Genomic DNA, 22,433 nt, shown 5'->3' on the forward strand with positions numbered 1-22,433 from the left:
ACTCCACCATCTCGTGGTCGCTGCAACCAAGGCAGCCCTCAACCCTTACTGCTTCGACCAGATCCTCCTTGTTAGTGAGGATGAGATCCAGCAGCGCTCCTGTCCTGGTCGGCTCATCCACCATTTGCAGGAGGAAGTTATCACCCATACGCTGGAGGAACCTCCTGGACTGTGGCTGGGTTGCTGAGTGGTCCTTCCAGCAAACATCAGGGAAGTTAAAATCCCCCACGACGACCACGGCCTGTGACTGTGAGGCCGCTCTCAGCTGCCTGTAGAAGGCCTCGTCAACTTCCTCACCCTGATCTGGTGGCCTGTAACAGACACCCACAACAGTAACCCCCCTGCCAGCCTGCCCCTTAATTCTCACCCACAGACTCTCAACTCGCTCATCATCTGTCCCTGGACAGAACTCGGTGCATTGTAGCTGCTCTCGCACATAAAGAGCAACCCCACCACCCCTCCTGGCTGGCCTGTCTTTCCTGAAAAGGACATAGCCCTCCATGACTATATTCCATTCATGTGAGCTGTCCCACCACGTCTCTGTAATTGCCACCAGATCATAGTCTCCTGACTTAACATAGGTTTCCAACTCCTGCATATTTCCCATGCTGCGCGCATTGGTGTACAGACATTCCAGGGAGCGAGCTGAGCACACCGATTTCACCCTAGGATTATAGGAGGCCTCCCAGTCTTCATCAATTCTGGAGTGCTGCCCCACTGCGGCAAGCCCAGCTACAACCCCATCCCCCTTCGAATCTAGTTTAAAGCTCTCCAAATGAGCCCTGCTAATTCATGCCCCAGCATCCTTTTGCCTCTGTGAGATAAACCTTTTCCACTTGTCATTGTCCAGAATGGTGCCCTATAAAACCAGCTGTTATCAAAGAATCCAAAGCCCTGCTTGTAGCACCAGTCTCGAAGCCAATCGTTTATGAACTGAATCTTCCCATTCCTTCCCACATCATCAGTGGAAGATGGAAGGAGTGAGGAGAAGATCACTTGAGCCCCAGACTCTTTCACCATCCGCCCCAAGGCCCTGTAGTCTTTCTTCATCCCCCTCAGACTGCGGGAAGCAGCTTCCTCCCCACCTGTCTGGAAGACCAGCATCGGGTAGTAGTCTGTTGGGTGCACCAGGTTGGGAAGTGCCCTGGTGATATCCCTGATCCGGGCTCCAGGCAGACTACACACTTCCCTATGATGAGGGTCAACTCTGCATATCGGGCCCTCTGTTCCTCTCAGATGGGAATCTCCTACTACAATGACCCTTCTTTCTTTCTTATCAGAGGCAGTCTTGAGGTGCAAAATTGACCGCCTTTTCCTACATGGCCTTGCAGGCTGGCCTTGCACCACATCCTCACCCACCTCTCCTTCAAGATCCAGGGCCTCAAACCTATTATGGAGGGACACCTGGGGAAGCAGGGCAGGAAGGGGGGAGGGTTTCCCACGACGCCGAACTGGAAGTAGGAGAACTTGATTCTCAGGTCAGGGGAACAAATTGTGATTGCACGCTGTAATTTCCTCTCTTTATACAAGAGAGAGAGATTTGTCTAATTACTGTAAGCTTATGCCGTGTTACTGTTTTAGCATATTGTTACTTTATAGTAATTTCAGCAGAACAAGGAAGCAATAAGTTAGTCTTGTGAAGTAGACAGTGCACTTGCAAGCTTTAGGTTTCCATTCAATAGCATGGTCCCACAGCTCTTTGCTTTATTTTGGGTGCTTATTCCTTGCCGTGTGGTACCACTTGTCTATCAGTTGCAGAGCATGGCTGCGAAAATTCCACCCCTGGAAATTCTCAAACTTAACTGGACAAAGCCTTAATTTTGAAGTTGTCTCAGGTTTAAGTTGGATTTGGTCGAAATGATCTCCAAAGCTTCCTGCCAGCTTGCCTCATTCTGTGTCAGAAACAGCATGACACTTGCTTTGCCTCTGTAGGTCAGCTTAAAATAACACTTCTGGTTAGAGTTTGAACTGCTGTTTCTGCTCGTGTACAGTCATGAATGCATCAGCGTATAGTGAAGTCTGACATAAACTGTCTTTTAGAGGAATCCTGTCCCTGTAGGTGTGTGTGAGATCACACTTTTCTCTTCTTTGATGCTGTGATTTTCAGTATGTAAAAGGCAGATCCATTTGTAAATTCAGCTTGCAATCTGATGGACTGGTCAGATATCCAAACATAAGGAAGGAAATTGTTGGGAGCCTATTTTCAAACTTCCATTTCTTTTTTCGGTCAAAACCTGCACTCTGTGATAAAGCAACAGAAGAAACCAATCCATTCACCCAGAAACTGATAACCAGCCCAGAGAGTGAGCTACAGCTTAATTATGCCAAGCACCATCGCACTAAGAGTTCAATACTCCTGCACAAGGAGCTGGATTCCAGGAGTAAAAAGGCCGTGAGGGACTACCTGTATCGTGTAAACGAGGCAACTGCTGTTCTTTATGCCAGGCACGTTCTGGTATCGTTTCGAGCTGGCTGGCCAGATGATGTGGCAATAAATGAGGAAATCCTAGCTCTTAGCGGTCCAGCCCATATGACGTACATACTGGACGTGCTTATGCAGCTAGAGGAAAAGCAGTTATGGGAAAAGGTAAGTGGATTTCACTTGTGCGTTTGATCAAGCCCTGTGCCTACATACCACGAGACTGACAAGCAGGAATACTTGCAATTCCTTTTTTAAACTAAATTGAAACAGCAAAAATCTAAGTTAGTTCTGGAAAAGCAGCTGGAATCTGTCAGTGTCTTCATGTGCTGATTTTGTTAACAGAAAATGGAAAAACTAGCTCCATGGAGACAGCTCAGTTGTGAAAGAGCTATATGGGAAAATAAATCTGATAGAGAAATTGGTCAAATAGGCAGTCCATTTTGAAAGATCTCAGTGTGTATATTGTAATACCTGCTACTCTGCTGATGTGCTGATTCTTACCGTGGTGGAAGTGATCTTGGAATTATAATAGAATGTTGTCATGAAAACGTCAGCTCAATGCTTCAACAGCAGTTGAAGCAAATGAAGTGCTGGCAATCTTCAAAGCAGGAGCTAAAGATAAAACAGAAGGCACTGGTATGCCACCAAACCAATAGTATGCTCTCATCTGGAATACAGCATGTGACTTGGCTCCCTCATCTCGCTTAAAGGAAAATGGAAACGCAGTACAACTGGAAGAAGTCTGGAAAAGAGTGGCAGGGATTATTTTAGCCATAGAATAACTTCAGTAGGAAGAACCAACTTGTTTTCTTCATCCTGGATCTTGGCCCCATTTGGCCTTGAGGGAGAAGGAGGAATGAAAAAGTCTGTTCCTCTTTCTCTGTAGTTTTAAAACAATAAGCAGCATACAAAAGTTAACAGCAGCTATTATTCACTGGCCCTCCCAGTAAGAAAACAAAGGAGTGAAGGCAATAAGTGGCAGGTCCAAAACAAACCAAAAGAACTGGTTCTTGACAGGGTATGTCATTGAAATTGTTGCCACAGGGTGTTTATGTAGTTTCAGAAAACATCAGGATGAACTGATAGAATAACAATATGTTGGGGTGTATTAAATACAGAAACCTTTGTGTTAGGCTATTCTGCAAGTGCATGGAGGCAAAGAAGACATTCAGGAACTGTGCTACATACTGCCTTTGCTTTTAAACTCTTTTTCCCAAGAAATCAATTTTTTTGGCTGATGTGGAAGTGAACGTTTGGTCTGAGCTAGTATCACATTTTATAGGAGGAGCTAGAAAAGTGCACATGAAGAGGTGTCATAGGTTACGATAATAAAGGGCCTTGAGCAGCAGGAATCCTAATTCAAAAGCACACCAAAGCTCTGAAAAATCAGAGAAAGTGGAGATTCAGGTTGTTCTTAATTAGCGTTTAGTGTATCCTGATAGGCTAAATGGCATTTGTTTGTATTCTTAAAGACACAGCTCTTGCATCTACTGCTTTCAAACACTGCAGCCAGTGACTGATGGCTTCCTTCTTGTATGTGAAGTTGTACGTTGTGAAAGCTAAAACAGAACATATTTTATTAAAATCAAAACCTGTAAGTAATAGAAGGTAAAGGTGTCTTTAGTATTTAGCTGTTTATCTTCCTTGTTTACAGCTTTAGTTTACTGTTAACTACTCTATGGGTAATCCTTGTTCCTAGCATTTGTGGAAAGAGATGGAGCTAAGAGCTGTCACGTTTTCATTAGATAAGAACCGAAAGATCTGAAACAAAGGGCAGAGTAAAATTTTCTGCACTTATGGAAATAACACTTGTCGACATCATTTGTGATGTCTTGTTTCTTGCTCTTCCAAAATGTTGTGTGGCTAGAAATGGCTCCTGTCAGTCATCAGTATATAAGTTTGTAATAGTTTTGATAGCAAATTGTATTTATATGACGTGTTGCTTCTTCCCAGATTCTACAGAAGGTACTGCATGGGTGCAGTGAGAGCATGCCATGGACAATGGCACTGACAGCTTGCCAGCTCATGGAAGAACCCGGAATGGCAGTGCAGATGCGTGAATCTAAACATCCTTCTAACAGCAATACCAATTTTGAGGTAAGTTAGACTTGTAGTGTAGTACAGTGCATTTGCATGGCTGGAAGAGTTCTAAAACATCAAGGTGGCTGGAGCAGAAATGTCAGTGGTCCACGTGTTTACCTGTGGGACTTTGTGCTTGAAGCACCTGGGAAATACCTGTTCAGTGTTGGTTTTGGAAGGGCTGCTGCTGGATGGGTGAGGCTATCTTATCCTGACACAAACGATTCTTATTTTCTTCTCTTGATATTGTTTGAAAGCCTTTTTTAAATACAGTTCAGTAAATAATTGTTGCCTCTGGGCAGTCTTGGGATTTTTAATTTTTCTGCAGCTCTGACTCTTCTGGTTTTTGTTGTTTAAAATGCATAGAAACCTTTAGGTTGTGGCAGTGGAGATCAGTATCAGCAACAATTACCACTTCTAATAAAACCCTAGCAATTAATTTTACATGCTAAACAGCTAACGCAAACAATAGGCCGTGCTTTACATTTGTTAAATTAGCTCCGGATAAAAATGTTAAAGAGGGTTGTTTGGTTTTTGGGGGATTCTTTTTCTCTATGGATATGCTGTAGTATTTGTTGTTTGTACGGTGAAAGTGAAGTAGCTCTTTGGTAATATAGTATTAAAGGATGCCACGACCATGTAGTTATTTCTCAGGATAAAGTTCACATTGCTGGTGCTATCTACCTCTCCATCAAATTTGACTCTCAGTGTAATACAGAAGAGGGCTGTGATGAGTTGCTCATGTCCAGCAGCAGTGATTTCCAGCAGGATTGACTCAGCTTCTGTGCTTCTCCATAGAAGTGGAATGATTTTGAACTTCCAGGTGAATATGCTGCGTTTCAAAGTGCAGATGCGTAGGCTATTGATGGTGTTTTGGACTCTCGAGAGAAGAGTCTACTTATATGTAGATGTTCCCGAGATGGGTGGGAAGAAAAGACAATCCTTTTCTTGTCCCAGCCTGTTTGCTCTGACGTGCTGCTCTTGCATTTGTTTCTTGAAAGTAGGTTTATCTGCTGTTCTGCTGCTTGAGCTTTTTTTTTCCACCCTTTGGTCAAAGCATGCACTCAGTGACTGGAAACAAATTTTGATCTTGATTCTGTTCCAACACAGTCCTTGTTCTGCCCAACATTCACTGACATTGTTCCTGCTTTGTCTTACTTTCCACAGGAAGCGCATTTGAAAAAGCCCAGAAGATAGGCTTATCTCTTCTCTCTGCTACACACGTGCTCAGGTAAGGAGTGTGTGCCCGTGCCTTTATTCCAGTTGTTGCCACAGAGTGCAACTGAAAAAAAATCACTCAGTTGACTGACAGCTTCAGTCTCTGTTCTCTCCTAAGCCTGTTTTTGATAACACCGTAACAAATGCTGGTGAAGCATTTGAAGGATGAGCAAATCTTTGAGTTGTTTTAACCCACTGAGCACCATGACATTGCAGGAAGCTTTTGACTTCAAGTGCTGTCAGTAGCTGGAAATAGGTGTAGGAGCTCTCTTAGCAGAGCAGTTTGGGTGACAAAGTGCAAGTTATTAACAAACGAGTACACTGTAGAAATACTGTGGATTTTTATGACCTTCTTCTGTCCTTTTCCTTCTGTATAGTTGCAGAGGTTTGCTAAGAAACTGAACTTGGAGGCCCATTGTTTTGGAGCAGCCTTGGCTGTGAAACTTAAGTTTCACCTTGTGAAACTTCATTTCCGGACAAGGCTGTCTGGATTAAGGCTCTTGATTCCCTTCAGCAGGCTTAACTGAAACCAGGCATTTGAAGGCTTCTGGGCATTTCATTTGATGGCAGGGCTTTCTCAAAACTCGTAGGAATAGGAGAGAGCAATGAGTCCATTTTGTGATGAAAAGGGGAAGAAGCTGTTAGATTTTTAGGGGTGTTTTAATTGTAAAAAAAATGGTTTTAAAATGTTTCTTCATGAAACTGCAAATTCTGCTTCTTGGTGAAAACTGGCATGCTTGTCCCAGGCTGACAGGATTTTCCATGGAACAGAAGGCAATTCTGTTTTAACCAGATCTAGTATTGCAGAGCATGACAGGTAAGGCCCTGTTTTGTTTAGCATTCCAGCTAACCACCAGTGTTCCCCTCTGAGAAGCTGGAGATGCTACAATGGCAAGAACTTCTTGAATGTTCCAGTTCCTACAGCAAAATGGTCAAACCTTTTGATAGCTCTTCCACTTTTAATCCAAACCACTTATGGGTTTTGTTCCCTAGAGTGAAAGTGTACCATTTAATTCTCTGACCTGTAAAAGCAGTGCAGCTTTGCTTTCAGTGTTGTTTAACCTTTTGTTTAATGGGCTGTGAATTTGGCTGCCTGTGCAAAGGTTCTTTCTTCATAAATCGTAATTGATCCATAACACAATTGGAAAAGGGAAGCTTAACTGTGTCCAGTGTAGAAGTTCTTTAACTCCTCCTTCCATCTAGCTGACAAAAATGTAAGAGCCATTATCCCTGTATCTTTACACAGTGGAAACCATTCCGTGTTTTACTTCACCCTCCAGCTTAATGATAAGTGTTCTGTGCATTTCAGAATTACCAAAAAGCAAAAGATCACATCTCCTGAATGATGATTTCTAGGATTAATCTGTGACAGACTTTTCATCTGAATTGCATTTGTGGTAGCAAAGCTAACTCAGAAGGTAGTCATGTGGATTTTCTTCCTCCCCTTGTACACAGGTGACACGCCGTATTTGGACAGTGGGAGCTGCTTTTTCTTTCCTGTTACAAGGTGAGCCACAGTTTTGTTTCCTTTGCTGATACTTGTGTTGCCAAAGCAGGCCCAGTGTTCACCTGTCCTTGTTTGTGTGTCAGAGGTGCTCTCCTGACGTCCCTCTCTTGCTGTTGGGTTGCAGAGGCTTGGCATGAGATGGGGACTGCATTTTGGTAGGTGCTGCGGATGTGCAGATGAGATGCAATCTTTCCAAAAAGCTCTCTCAACAGAAGAGAGTGGCACTGAGAGAACAGAAGTAGCATTCTCTCAGCTCTACAGAAAGAGCTGGGTGCTATAACATGTCATGAAACTGTTTCTGTGTTGCATGGAGTGCTAACATGTGTTCCCAACCATCTGGATTTTTTTCAATGTAATTGTGAAAAACTTTTTCTTGTAATAATGCAGTGAAGCTTTTGCCCAAGGAAATGATGTTCCTCTTTGCCACTGGCAGAGCCTTTGCCAGTGCCTGGTGGCAGCATGGGGCTGGATCTGTGCTCCCTGTGTAGGGCTCAGTGTGCCCCAGCTCAGTTGGGCTGGTCCCTGTGAGCCATCAGCAGTGGCCAAACAAGGATGGGTTGGTAGGTTTTAAAGGAAGAGAACTGTTATGTCTCACCTGCTGTGAACAAACATGCAGGAGAAGCCTAGGTGTGAAGCACAAGGCTTTGCTGGCAAAGCGGTTGGTGTGGTTGTGTGCATGGAACTGGGCTGTGTCCCCCTTCAGAGGGTGAAGTGCCGAATTCCTCCATACTTTCTGGCCTGTCATTTTGCAAGTGGGGCTTTGGGTCGCTGCTTAAATCACATTTACCTGGATTTTAGTTGTGATTACCCTATGTCCTGGGTTCAGCAGTAGCAGTCATGTTTCTCCTCCTTGGTAGCTGGTGCAGTGCAGTGTTTTGACTTTCGGCTCGGGAACAGAGCTGATAGAGATGTTTTGGTTTGGCTAAGGACTTTGTGAGCCTCATGCTCTGCCAGGGAGGAGGGGAAGCTGGGAGGAAGCAGAGACAGGACACCTGACCCAAACTGACCAAAGAGGTATTCCATACCACAGCACGTCATGCCCAGGATGTAACTGGGAGTTAGCCGGAAGGGCTGGGGGACTGCAGGGTTGGAGGAGGTATCGGTCAGAGCTTGGTCGGGCTTGGGGGGTGAGTTATCGGTCAGCGGGTGGTGAGGTGTTGTATTCTCTTCCCTTGTTATTTCCTTTATCATTATTATCATTGGTGGTAGCAGTAGTGATCTGTGTTATACCTTAGTTACTAAACTGTTCTTATCTCAACCCATGGGAGTTGCATTCTTTTCGATTCTCCTCTCCATCCCTCCGAGAGCAGGGGGAGGGCAAGAAAGGGGGGGAAGTGAGCGAACGAATTACCTGACTGGGTTTAAAACACGACACCCTAGCAGGGAAGGAAGCAGTAAAAGTGTGACTGCATGGCCCAATGTTCAACTGTAAGGGAGTGCCTTTTGGGCGGAGACAGGCACATCCTTAGTTCTCTTTTGTTTCCTTTGGGAATCAATCTGTATGGTGTGTGGAAGGAAGTTTCCCAAATCAAACAAACGTTGGCAGAACTGTGCAGCAGATGGAGTTGTGTTTTAATGAGCTGCTGTAAAGCTTTCCCTCCAGCCCAGCAGGGATGTTCTAGCTAGGGGAAGCAACCTTCAAGCCCTGGAGCCCTGCAGATGTATTTTTAGAGTTGTGATGTGGGAACTGTTTTATCCATGAGGATTCTGGCTGATGTTGAACTACAGGAAAATGGGATGTTGGTAGGATCATTTAGCCACTTGTATTTCACAGATGTGCAGTACCCTCGCAGAGTGAGGTGGTTGGATAGCAGCCCAAGTCTTCCCTTATTACATGTCTGCATGAATTTGGGTTTTTCAAATGCTGTTGTGTATGACCAAAACTCTCAGCACTGACTTTTCACAGGAAAGAAAGTGCAAGATTCCCCCTGTGGAGGCTGAGCTGCAGGTCTGCTTGAATAGCATCCTTCCTTTGGCTGGCAGCTAGTACCTGCTGCCTCAGCATAACGTGAGGGACCTTCTGTTACTCTGCTGCGTGGGGATGGATGTGTGGATGGAGACTTCCTTCCAGCTGGTTATGGCATAGTCACAGAGTTTTCTGTTCCAGGAGTAAAAGCCTGGCTTCCGAGAGAGCTTCTCAGGGGCCTTCCCCATTTCAGGGACACTTGCTGAAAATACATGCCATGAGATTTGCTCTTGATCAGGACGCTTCCTCTGGCAGTCCTGAGGGGCAAGGGATTGCCAAGATGGCCATCTCTCAGCTGTCACGCTTCAACCGTTGTCTGCTTTTTGCTTCAGGCTTTTGTGCTTAACTGGAGGGGGTCTGGGGCTTGTGTTTCTGTTGACACCAGCAGCTACTTCTAAGGAGGTTTTCTTGCTGTTGGGGTGTTTGCTGGTTCACAGATGACTCAATCCAAGGTTCCAGTATTTGTCGTTGTGCTCACTTGCAAATGCTCCAAGCCATTCTCCGTGTGACTGAGAGCAGTGAGAGTATCCTGTGCTGTGTAAGACTGGCAGGGCCTTTCATCTGTGGGCTGAGCAAACTGCAGCGCTGTCAGCATCTCTTCAGCTGGGTTGTGGCAGGCAGACTTTGTAGCTGGAGCAGGAAGATGCCCACGTGCACTAGCAGGGTTCTCCTCTTGCGTTGTGTTCAGGAGTAGCTGCGTGGAAGTCTGCTCCCTGTCCCGGTTTCTCCCGTCTGTTTAAGTCCTGCAGAAGGCTGTTTTGCAAGGAGCCAAGTGCTGTTCCTGTGGGCAGCCTGATGTCTAATCCAGTTTTCTGAACAAGCCAGGTGGTTCTTGCCTGTGGTGCCAGTGACAGATGAGCCTGAAGTAAGGGCCAAGTTGTCAGCTTTTCTAGCTGTCCTCTTGCCACTGCAGTACTGCTGGAGCTGCTCTAAGGTCTCCCCTTGAGGAGCCTTCTCTTGTGCAGGTGGAACCAGCCCAGCTCTCTCAGCCTGGCTCCAGAGCAGAGCTGCTCCAGCCCTCCCAGCATCTCCATTTCCACCTCTGGACTCGCTCCAGCAGCTCCACGTCCCTCTTGTGCTGTTGCCCCAGAACACAGCAGAGGGGAGAATCCCCTCCCAGAGCTGCTGCTCATGCTCTGAGGTTGCAGTCCAGCACAGGGAGGGGATCTGGGCTCAAGCGCCCACCGAAGCCAGGGCATGGGGGGGTTCTCATAGACCAACATCCCCAAGTGCTTCTTCTCAGGGCTATTTTCAATCCGTTCTCCCCCAGTCCAGAGGAGTCCATGGAGATGTTCTGGGGGGTGGAGCACCTGGTGGGAGCTGCCTCTGTCTGTGGGAGGGGCTTGGAGCTGGATGGGTTTTGAGGTCCCTTCAACCCAAACCACTCTGTGATTCCATGGTTAATATTTTACTGCTGAAGAATCTTGCTGATGAATCATGTCTCAAGAAACGAGCTTTTAAACCGAACAAATGACAGGTACTTTATAGCGCTTCTTTTGAGGGAAGTTCTGCCATGTTATAGAAAGCAATGAAATCCTGCCTAAAAATTCAGCAGAGTGAAAGGAAGTAGAAGATGGAAACAGCTTGGACCATGTTGTGTTACTGGTCATTAGAAAACACCTTCCTGAACAGCCTCCCTGAAAGTGTGAGCCAGAGTTTTATTCAAGATGAGTCAGGAAGGTAATAACCTCTGTCCCTAAATGGTCTACTCTCCTACTTCCTTTTCAAGTGCTTACGAGGAACTGTTTTGCCCTTGAACCTCTGAGTCTCTTGTTTTGTGTTGTTTTGGTTTTTTGGTTGGTTGGATGGTTTTTCTCTTTCTTTTTTCTTCTGGGGCTCCTTTATTTCTGAAATTTTGCTCAGATACACAAGAAATCTGTGGTTTCCTTCGTCACGGCCACAGTTGGTGGGTGGAGTCAAACTGGAAGTGTTTGTATGAACTTCTTGATGTCTTTTTGCATGAAGGAGGCTTGGATGGGCGATAGCCCATTTGTGAACAGAAAAGGTGCTCAGTTGATTTTGGGTGGTTGTTTATTCATATCTCCTTTAATATTTCAAAAGCAGCCATAAGGGGCTGACAGATTACAAGCTTTATGAAATATCAAAGTAACTATTTACACTTTCATGCTTCTTTGTGCAGATGTGAAAGAATAAATACCCATAAAGTCTCAGAAGTGACATTTATCCTGGGCTGAGTCGTGGAAGCGATGTGGTTTTCTCCCCTGACCTGTCCCAGATAACTGGAACTATAGATGCTTGTCACTCCAGGCAATGTATTGTTCCCTCTGGTTTGTGCTCTGTGGAGAGATGAGGTTATTGTGCAGCCATGAAACTCTTGGGCTTCAACCTTTGGGGTCCCACTCAACCTCACATGAGATTCAAACAGCTTGTTTCTTAACATGCCCCGGAGAATGTTACTAAATCACAGAATCACGCAGTGCTTTGGGTTAGAAGGGACTTTAAAGCTCACCTAGTTCCACCCCACCTACCTTCCACTAGCCCAGGCTGCTTGAAGCTGGTTGCTGTGTTAGTAAAACAAGTCCACCTAGTTCCTGGTGTGGTGTTTTATTTATTTATTTAAGTATATTTTCTGTCTTAAATCTAAAACTGAAAGGTCAGAGTCCAATGGGAAGAGGGGTAAAAAGCAGAATTACAGGAATGCAAGAATTAACGTGTGGACACTTGTGTCAGCTTTAAGCTCGGCAGGTCTGTGGCTGAACTGTGCCACAGCGTTTAAACTGTGATGCTTGGATCTAAATGGTTGTAATTCCTTGTCTTGAAACAGAGAGAATGTGAGGTCGAGGAAGGAGGTGTTGGAATGAGCTTGACTCAAGAGAACGCTGGGAGGAAGGAGGAGGGTGGGAAGTGAGAGATGATAACCCCAGCTCTGAGAGAAGCGCTCACAAAACAAGGTGAGGTTCTGCAAAGAGCAGATGGTGGCCCAGGCTTTGAAGTCTTAGTGGTGGACTTTTAGCAAGCCAAGTGAGAGACGGTGTTCTTGGTTAGAGGTACTGCTGTGGACCCTCAGTCATGGCAGGCTCTGAGCAGGGGCAGGACAGGGCTTAGGCAGGGGCTGTTGGTACCTGATCATTTCAGGGAGGAACCTGCAGCTGGGTAATACACCCGAGTGTGATGCACTCTGAGTGTGGTGAGTGTATCAGAGTTCAAAGGGTTTAATGTAGCTGCTAAGCAGCTTGGGAGAGAAGATGATAGTCCCACATGCCTTTAGCTCCTTTAGGGTGTGCGTTCCTCTAAGACTACTTGAAGATCAGCTTTGCCTCTGCTTTTACTTCTGTTTCAGACTCTGATTTTGTTACTGAAACTTTATTTCCAGAGAAGAAGGTAGTTCAAATGAACTTTACCAATCTGCTGCTGATCAGATGAGTGGCCTTCCAACAAGCTGTAGAGAACTTAATGGCCTTTTCAAAACAAAGGAGGACAAGCTTGAGAAGAGCTGGACTGAGGGCCCTGCAGTTCAGAAGCCTCAGTTCTGAGTGGCAGAGGCAGGAGAACGGTGATGGGAGCTTCTGTTCAGCTGGAGACTGAAGGCAGTTCAGTTTAATTTCTTTTATTTCTTAGGATGAGAATGTGTTGAATTTTTCTTGCTTGCTAAATCAATAGAATCTCTCCTGATGCTGCTGAGACCACAGTTCTGCTATTGCACTGGAGGCACCTTGCTTCAGAGCTGGGCTCTGATTTTCTAACTATGTCCTGTGTGAGACCAGCAGCTGTGGGACCCCAACACCTTTGCTCCCCAGGATTGGTCTGAGCTTTCGTCAGTGACTGGTGGTGTGTTTGCCCACGGTCATTGCGTTTTTTTGCACTGGCATTAGTACAGCTATGAAATAAAGAGCCGTTCATTACATTCATAGTGTGAAAGAACAGAGTGAAGGCTTGGCAAGGAGTGGCAGTGACTTTTGTCTCATCTTTGTGTCCATCATGGTGCTGCTGGGACCAGTGGAGAGGTTATAGGGGGCTGGTTTAAAACATCTTTTCAGTTTCAACTCTGAAGGCTGCAATGTGGCAGGGACCCTGCAGTGTGCTACAGAGCAGCCGCAGCACTGTTACAACCTTAGATTTCTTGTTTATTCATTTATTTAGTTGCTAGTGTCTGTGTTTGCTCCAGAAGTCTCATTGTTCTGCCTGCCTGCAGGCCGTTGAGGGGACTGGTGGTTCTGGCAGGTGTGGGGTGGGCTGCTGGAGACAGGGCTGTCTAGAAGTGGGCAGTGGGGAGGGAAGCGTTCTTGTCTGCAGCGAGTCCCCTGCTTCTTAGGCTGGAGGGGCTGCTGCCCCTGTGGAAGGGTGCACCAAGTCCCCCCAGGCAGCTCAGGTGTTGCTTTGCCACAGAGGGGCCTGAGATGGGCTGGTGAGACTGCCCTGGTTGTTCTGTGGTGCAGGGCCTGTGCTGGCTCTGCATTGTGCCGTGGCAGTCACAGGGGTGTTTCACACCGGTTCACTTTCTGACTGCGTCTGTATTGGTTTGGTTTTGGGCAGTGAATGAAACTGTGCTTTTCTTAGGGTTTGTAGAAGTGGCCACTTGGAGAAGGAAAACAATGCTGGAGGGATGGTCACCTTCCTACCTTAATTTTTTTGACACAAAGGGCAGCTCCCCAGAGAAGTTGTGATGTTCCAGGGATAGAATTCATTATCCTAAAATCATAGAATCCCAGACTGCTTTGGCTTGCAAGGGACCGTAAAGCTCCTGAATGATGATTTCTAGGATTAATCTGTGACAGACTTTTCATCTGAATTGTATTTGTGGTAGCAAAGCTAACTCAGAAGGTAGTCATGTGGATTTTCTTCCTCCCCTTGTACACAGGTGACACGCCGTATTACAGAGTTACTTCTGACCTGAGTTAACACTGAGTGGGGTTATAAGTTTACAGTGACAGCAGGTCATCTTGGAAGGTTTCAGACAGGCAAGCACTGCTCAGAATGTGTTGGAAAGGGCTTTCCAGAGTTATTTTGCCAAGCTTTGACAGACTTGTGGTTATCCCCTTTCTTGACTTAGAGTTTGCTTTCTCCAATGTTTTGGAAATAATGGGCTTAGTTTTGTTCAAGTTGACTCTTGACCAATGTCTCTTACTTGCTGTGACTTTGTTAGAAATACCAAATCTTCAGAGATGTGGAGACAATTATAGTAATGTTCTTTGCATTCAAAGTTTCGTTATATCCATAATTACACACCTAAGTAACCACTCTAAGGTGCCATAATCAGGAAAACAAAAAATTGTAATTGTATCTTTAGAAATAGTTATCCTTTGAAATAAGTTGATTCTGGATCCAGTTTCTAGGTATAGCATGAAAGGGTTTGTTAGTTAGTATTAGAGTTTAAATATTTGTAAAGAAATTGAGGCTGGTGGATGACTGCAGTCAGCAGAAGTCTACTGCATAGTGAGTGAGGACCTATAGAATAGTTAGGGTTGGAAAGGACCTTAAGATCATCTAGTTCCAACCTGCCTGCCCTGGGCAGGGACACCTCCCACTGAAACACCTATGTTTAATTTGCCTTACTTGGGCAAACTTTAATTTCAGGTAGGTTTCTTTCTCATTTTGATCTAGATGTTACCAAAGAAAAGACTTGTGACCTTGAGATGTAATCCAGACTTATCTCAGGTTTTTGTTTGGTGTAACAGTTTGGTATTTCTTGCTTGCCAGATCAGTATTTAGTATATGGAGACGAGAGAACTGACTATGTGAACAGAATGGGTCCCTACAAAAGTCAGAGCTGTTTGAATTGTACTTGATTTTCTTTCTCCAGGGTTTGAAATTCTACAGCAGATGCTGTCTGAGGAAAGGGTAGTTCCTCACCTCCCACTGGCCACAATCTGGGAATGGCACGTTGGGGTAGCATGCCATCAGACCGGTCACCAGCGTTTGAAGGCTGTCCACTTGCTCTTGAAGGTAGTGCAGTGCAGTGCCCAGAGGTGAGTCGACTGTTCTGTGGTGTGCACTAAAAGGAAAAGTGAGTAAGCTGATATTATTTTGAGGGCAGAAAACCATGATTTGAATAGATAATTTGCCTTTCAGATACAATTCACACTGCCTGATGGATATTTATTATAAAGGGTTATTTTGAAACCATCCTCCTTTTTTTTTTTTTTTCTGGCTTTCTAAAAGAGGTCCAATGAGCTCAAATGTTGTTTTGAAAGGAAAAAAGTATGTATGGCATGGGTGTTCCTCATGAAAGTACACATTCAAAACAATGTTGAGCTCTTAGTGTTTTGCAAATATGGTTCATAGCCACATTAACTCAATAGAAATACTGGAAACACAGACAACAGTGCTGGAACACTGACACTTACCTGGTTATACCTTTTCAGTTCAGAATAAGCCAAATCATTAAAATAACAGCATCTTATAGCTTGCTTTGATAAAGAGAAGTCAAAAAGTATATTCGTGCTGTGATAAAACTGGACAATTACATAAAACCATTTGGCTCTCTGCAAATTTTAGATACATGCAACCAAGTCTGAAAACCTGGCTTTGGGATTTTAATCATGGGTTTATTTCTTTTTCAAGTTCCCTTAGGTGTTTTCATCAGCAAATGTCATCTTTTGTCATGTGGACAACAGATTTAATTGCTGAAAGGCCAAGTCTCCATTGTGCTGGTATTAGTATTTCCTTGTGTTAATCTGATGATACACTCTGAAATTGAGTTTCCCCTTTTCCCTCCCTCCCCCCCCCCCCCCCAATATTTGTCATCCTATCTGTGTAGTAAGTAACATTTGGGTTAGTTGGCTTTAACTCAGGAGTAAGAAGGAGGCAGGGTTGGAATTGTTTTGAAAGCTATAGATGATTTTTTGTCTGCCCTATAGAAGGGCATCACCTGCTTACTGCTGTAGTGCAGTATTGGATAATTTCAATCAATGGAGCTACAGCATTTTGCAAAGTGATGGATACAGGTATTTTCAAGTCCTCATTTCAGGAGGCCACTTAGTTTTACAAAAGTCATTTGGACATATTCATAGATGTGAGGTTTTCTCCACTTCCCCGATTCAGAACGAAATTAATAGTGCTGAAACACTTGACTGAATTTAAATTTTAGAGTAATTCTTGTGCTTCTTCCTTCATTGATGCATCTGTTAAAACTGTATGGTTCTGTTCTCTTGAATTTGTTTGGGGTTCTGTGTTGGGTTTTTTTCCCTCCCAGAAAGAGGCATAAGGTCACGGTCACTCACTGTTTCATTAGAATTAGCTTTTTTCAGGGAGTGTGACCTTACCTTGTTGAAGCCGCTTTGGCAGCTTTTTACCTGTACGGAAAACAACTTGTGTCATGACATGGCCAAGCCTGGGATTCTTCTTCCTCTTCGTCGTGCGCTTGCAGAACTCTTCCTTGTTACAGAAAACAGAGTTAGTGTAAGCAGTTCCTGCACTTGCACCCCTCCTCTCCCCAGTGCCCAGAATGATACGTAGTGCTACATAGTGATACACAGTGTTAAATTAAAAGCAGTTTTCCTTTACCTTGGCAAAGTTCATCAGAGCTTTAGAGCCATTAAATGCTTCAGAAATATTACAGACTTTCTCTTGTGGAGTCTGGCAGCAAATTCTAATAGAGGGGCTATACTGTTGCCATACCCATTGTGGAGCCTTATATAATAGTCATGACTCCTCCTTATGCACTTCAGGCAGCAAGCCCTAAAGCCACTCTTTATTCTGAGAGGAATGCTGCTTTAATAATTAATTTAAAGGTATTTAAATGTGCTTTTCCTTGAGTTGGTTTTGCACATTACGTAGGAACAGTCTGTAATGAACTGATTTCTGTGTTCACAAACCGTGTTCTAGTCAGGGAGAGTCTTATGTGTAGTTCAGATCATAGAATCATAGAATCGTTAGGGTTGGAAAGGACCTTAAGATCACCTAGTTCCAAACCCCCTGCCGTGTACAGGGACACCTTACACTAAATCATATCACCCAAGGCCTCATCCAACCTGGTCTTGAACACTGCCAGGGATGGAGCATTCACAACTTCCCTGGGCAACCCATTCCAGTGCCTCACCACCCTAACAGGAAAGAATTTCCTTCTTATATCCAACCTAAACTTCCCCTGTTTAAGTTTTAACCCATTACCCCTTGTCCTGTCACTACAGTCTCTAATGAAGAGTCCCTCTCCAGCATCCCTATAGGCCCCCTTCAGACACTGATAGGCCCCCTTCAGATACTGAAGGGTTCATGGGGACTACTGTAATGATCAGCATTTTAATGATAATTAGTAGGATGATATCTTTACTAGAAGTGTTGGTGTTCATTGAAGGCTTTGTTGCAGGAGCTTGGATCTCTACAAGAGTATTTGCTTGCCTTAAATACTGAAGATCAACTTCACCGCTGCACAGCACAGGTAGTAAGATTGCACAACCTCAGTGATGTGTGGTTTTGCAATATCTTTCTGACAGGCGGAGATAATGGTTTCTGACTGCCCAGTGCAGTTGTATAAAGCAGAGATAAATGTACTTTGACTTCACAATACCCTGAGAGGCTTCTGAAATACGTGAATGAACTACGCACAAATGTTCTCCTTTCATAGTCAGCTGATGTGCCCCAAAGTGGCTGTTGGGTGTCATCTGGTTTACCAAAGTGACCTCTCAAGTGCCAAAAGGTGGGAATGGGGATGGGGGCTGGTCTTTCAGTAGCTGGAAATGCAGTTGCCTTGCTGGAACTGCCTGGGTACATGACAATTGTTGCACTACTAACTTCTTAGGTTGGAGGGGCTGCTGCCCCTATGGAAGGGTGCACCGAGTCCCCCCAGGCAGCTCAGGTGTTGCTTTGCCACAGAGGGGCCTGAGATGGGCTGGTGAGACTGCCCTGGCTGTTCTGTGGTGCAGGGCCTGTGCTGGCTCTGCGTTGTGCCGTGGCAGTCACAGGGGTGTTTCACACTGGTTCACTTTCTGACTGCATCTGTATTGGTTTGGTTTTGGGCAGTGAATGAAACTGTGCTTTTCTTACGGTCTGTAGAAGTGGCCACTTGGAGAAGGAAAGCAGCGCTGGAGGGATGGTCACCTTCCTAACCTATTTTTTTTTGACACAAAGGGCAGCTCCCCAGAGAAGTTGTGATGTTCCAGGGATAGAATTCATTATCCTAAAATCATAGAATCCCAGCCTGCTTTGGCTTGCAAGGGACCGTAAAGCTCATCCAGTTCCAGCCGCCTGCCACGGGCAGGGACACCATCCACTAGAGGAGCTTACTCCAAGCCCCATCCAACCTGGCCTTGAGCACTGCCAGGGATGGGGCAGCCACAGCTTCTCTGGGCACCCTGTGCCAGTGCCTCAGCACCCTCACAGGGAAGAACTTGTGGCTAAGAACTCATCTCAGTCTCCTCTCTGGCAGGTTAAACCCATGTTTAAAGATTTCAGTTTACAGGTGCAAGCTTGGAGCAACCTGGTCTAGTAGGTGTTCCTGCCTGGCAGGGGCTTGGAACTGAATGAACTTTGAACCCAGAGCAGGTTGGAATTCTGTGGAAAATGGGATTCTGTGATAAATGTAGTTATATCTAGAGTTCTCCAGTAACTCCACGAGAGAAGAGTCAGGCCTGCAAAACCTAGTCATTCTAGGGATGACTGTTACAAGGTCTCCCCTGAGCCTTCTCTTCTCCAGGCTGAACAAGCCATCCTGCTGCAGCAGTCCTACAGTCCCTTCTCATATGTTCTGTCCTGCTTTGAGTTCATGGAAGCAAGTCCTTCCACAAATCACAAGACTTTTGTGGTTTTTAAAAGCCCTTTCTTGAAGACTGAGCAGAGCTAGGAATGAGGCTGGGTGTTTCTCCATCATGCTTGGGCAATCTGAAAACTTCCACTGCCCAGATTCCACTTCTTTCTATATTTGTATAAAATAGTGATATAGTTTGAGCAGGTTCCTTTCAACAACAGTATTTCTTGTTTTCCTTACTAATTTTCTAGCTTTATCAGAACATTGTCTTTTGGGTGGTGGTTCTAGTGCAGCAGTTACCACTTTAAAAATGCACTTTAAATCAGTGGTGATGGGTTACTGCTGTGTGTCAGTGACTTTAGCTCAGGCCCTTTTAAACTGCACTTTTGCAGAAAACCAAGATCTTTTTTGCCTGTAAAGAGTTTCCTAGTGTGAAGTTCCCCTTCCTGCACCGAGTTTCAGCTTCAACAAATAATCAGTGCTTCAAATAAGACAGCTTTCATTTAAGGAGATGGCTTGATAGAACCACACCGATTTGCCAGCTCTGTGTTACTTGGAAGAAAAGCCTTCTGAAAGTCATTTGAGTTTGTGAAGACAACATGACAGCAGACTGGCTTTCGCCAAGCTAATGGTGACTGCACTCTTAGAGGAGGACGGGTAAGTCTCTTTTCTTGTACTTTTTGTGGATTTTTTCAACCACTGCTCTACTTCATCCTTTCATAATTAAATCTTTTGCTCTGTGCTTTCAAAGGCTTGCCTGTAAAGCAGGTTTTGGTGGTGTAGAGATCTGAACTGGAAAGTGTCTCTGGGTTTCTTTCTGGACGTTTTGCCACGATCAAATAGTCGGCAGTCCTCAAAAGCAGTTCACAAGTTGTACTTGTAGAAATTTGATTTATCTTATCTGTTCTGCTTGAGAAACTACAATAGCGTAATAGCTCGCATGGGCACTAAATCCATACATTTTCTGGAGCTTAGAAGGGCATGCTATGGGTATGGCACTGGTAAATGATCAAAACCAGAATACCTTGGATATCCTGGAACACAACATGGGTATGTAGTTGGTAGTGTCCTGCTTCTGTGGCTGAGAGTACCACAGGGTCCCTCAATGCATTCTTTGAATTTCAGTGAAAGGACTTTTAAAGGACTGCTTTTTAGGGACTGTTGTTTCCAGTGTAGAGTTGTGTCCTGGGTTTAGCAGTAGCAGTCAGTTTTTCTCCTTCTTAGTAGCTGGTGCAGAACTGTGTTTTGACTTTCAGCCTGGGAACAGAGCTGATAACACTGATGCTTCCTCTGACCAAGGACTTTGTGAGTCTCATGCTCTGCCAGGGAGGAGGGGAAGCCGGGAGGAAGCAGGGATAGGGCACCTGACCCAAACTGGCCAAAGAGGTATTCCATACCACAGCCCGTCATGCCCAGGGAGGTAACGGGGAGTTACCCGGAAGGGCAGTCTCTTCTCCGTCGGGCTCGTTTCGGCAGGTGGTATCGTATTCAGTAACTACATTATCCAGAAACACCTGGAAGGAGATTAACTGCTTATCTAAAAATGGAAATAAGTAGAAAGTGAAGCACAAAATTGCTTTCTGTACATTCTATACTCTATTTGTCATTGATATGTTCCTTTAAATACAACAATGCTTTTTATTTAGCGATGTGATAATTAGCCTTGAGTCTTGTTTTATATTTTTTGGCAAACATTACTTGGAGGTAAATCCATGCATATATTGCACATGTATTAATTAGGCTGTCTCATTTATTGCAGCTGACAAAAACTCCACCCACATCATTTTAGATGAGACCAATGTAAAAAAAAAAAAAATGCTCAATGTAGAGTAAACCAGAGTAAACCTCTTTCTTGTCTTATTTGCTTTCCAATCTGTTTAAGGAAATCTGAGTTCCTATGGCTCTTGCCTACTATAGATTTTGGACAAATGCATACACATCTCCCTGAAATCAGTGTAGCACAGCATCAATATTTTTTTCCTAATCTTCCACTTTTTCCCATGTACTTTTTCAGACACAGGAACTACACATACATTCTAACTTCCAGAATAAATTGTGTGGTTTATCTATCCATGCACCTCCATATTTGTCATTAGCTCAGAAACTCAAGACCTATAAATTGGATGCCTAAAAATCCTAGAACATTCCATCATGGTATTGTGGGCTTAGACAAATATCTACTAGATCATAAATCCAACAAAAACCTGCTTGTTTTCCTTAAAATGTTCCCTTAAAATGTGATCTTTATCTTTTAAGGTGCAGGTATCCATTTTTACTGTAACCAAGATGTTCAGACAGCCACTGCATGTTTAACAATGTTCCTGTGAAAATCTCATTGTATGAAGAAAAAGATTTCAAATGAGCCAGAAAAAAAAAGTATGTTTGCGTATTTGCTTATCCAATCCATTACTATGCATCTTGAACTAAAATGAGATCTGAAACAGAAATAAGGTTACAGCTTTCCTTCACTTCAGCAGCTGGAAATTTGCACCTCAAGGTGTAAGGAAGATACTTAAAAATAGAGCATCTAAAAGGGCTATGGATTTCTGGCTCTCATTCTTGAGCTCCTGCTTCTTCTGTGGGGCTCCTGTAAGTCCTACCCTCCCGTGCCAGTTATACATGCATATACATACATTTCTGTTTCATATGATGGCTGCAGATAGCCATCTTTAGGCAACAGAATGGTTCTCATCTTCACAGAACCTCACAATATCCTAGTGAATTCCAGAGTTTCTGCAGAATATGCAGCCTTTATTGTTCTTTCTTTAGAACCTTCATCAAAAGGACAACAAGAAAAGACAAAAAGAGAAAAATCTTTCCATTTATTTCAATATAAAGTTTATTTATGTACGTCTACCTTACATTCCTGCAATTACTATTTTTTCCTATCAATACAGTAAAATGTCATAAACTTAATTGAATCCTGTGATCTGTGGTCAGTTCTGTTCCCGATGGAATCAGTGGGAACTCACTTCTTATTTATTATGCCCCCTTTTTTTTTTTTAACTTTGACATCTCTTTCTGTAGTGTATGTTCACACATAAGGGAATTGTGTGATATTTTTTATATTGATAAAATATCAAAGAACATGATTAATAAATTTCTTGTTTGAATTGAATCTAAATTTAGTCTCACATCTGGAATGAATTGTGTGTGCTTACAGTACGTCTTTGTCACTAATTCTTTTGGTGGTGTTTTTAGTGTTTGGACACGATTAATTCATTTGTAAGAAAATGGATATTAAAAAAACTTCTAGAATGTCCCTCTGACAATTCTGGGGGGAAAAAAACAGCTCACCACGGAAGCTAAATTGAAGCCTGTTTCTAGTTTTCCTAATCTATTGATTTCTCAAGGAAAATATTCATCACCTTGGTCATTAAACAGAATGAGTAGCTGGAAATTTGATAAAAAAAGCATTTCTGGGCTTTGATCTCCTTAAGAGAAATGGTGCAAAGTGTCTGAAGTCAATCAGCAGCAAAATGAAAAGGAATCTGCATGAACGTATACTTGAGGCATCATCAGAGCTACTTTTGCATGAGCGCAACTTTCACTGTGTGATGAGCAGCCGGCAGTGGTTAAAGGGCTAAATAATCCTTAT

General features: G+C 44.1%; 1 protein-coding gene and 1 long non-coding RNA gene across 2 annotated transcripts; both read left to right on the plus strand.

Moving 5' to 3' along the window:
* The first annotated feature begins 1,805 nt into the window (after positions 1 to 1,805).
* Positions 1,806 to 6,101, plus strand: LOC133283310 (zinc finger ZZ-type and EF-hand domain-containing protein 1-like). The gene is made up of 3 exons (XM_061479994.1): positions 1,806 to 2,587; positions 4,376 to 4,519; positions 5,156 to 6,101. The coding sequence occupies exons 1-3, from the start codon at positions 2,531 to 2,533 to the stop codon at positions 5,273 to 5,275; spliced, it is 321 nt and encodes a 106-aa protein (XP_061335978.1). The 5' UTR covers positions 1,806 to 2,530; the 3' UTR covers positions 5,276 to 6,101.
* An 8,860-nt stretch (positions 6,102 to 14,961) lies between these two features.
* On the plus strand, positions 14,962 to 17,531 carry LOC133283305 (uncharacterized). Its single transcript, XR_009747777.1, has 3 exons — positions 14,962 to 15,119; positions 16,401 to 16,551; positions 17,459 to 17,531. It is a non-coding gene; the product is annotated as an uncharacterized LOC133283305 (long non-coding RNA).
* Positions 17,532 to 22,433: the final 4,902 nt, after the last annotated feature.

This window comes from Pezoporus flaviventris, unplaced genomic scaffold (genome assembly GCF_033815535.1).
Source record: "Pezoporus flaviventris isolate CSIRO_AGI_PZ_B2104156 unplaced genomic scaffold, CSIRO_AGI_Pfla_v1 ptg000161l, whole genome shotgun sequence".
NCBI classification, from domain to species: Eukaryota; Metazoa; Chordata; class Aves; order Psittaciformes; family Psittacidae; genus Pezoporus; species Pezoporus flaviventris.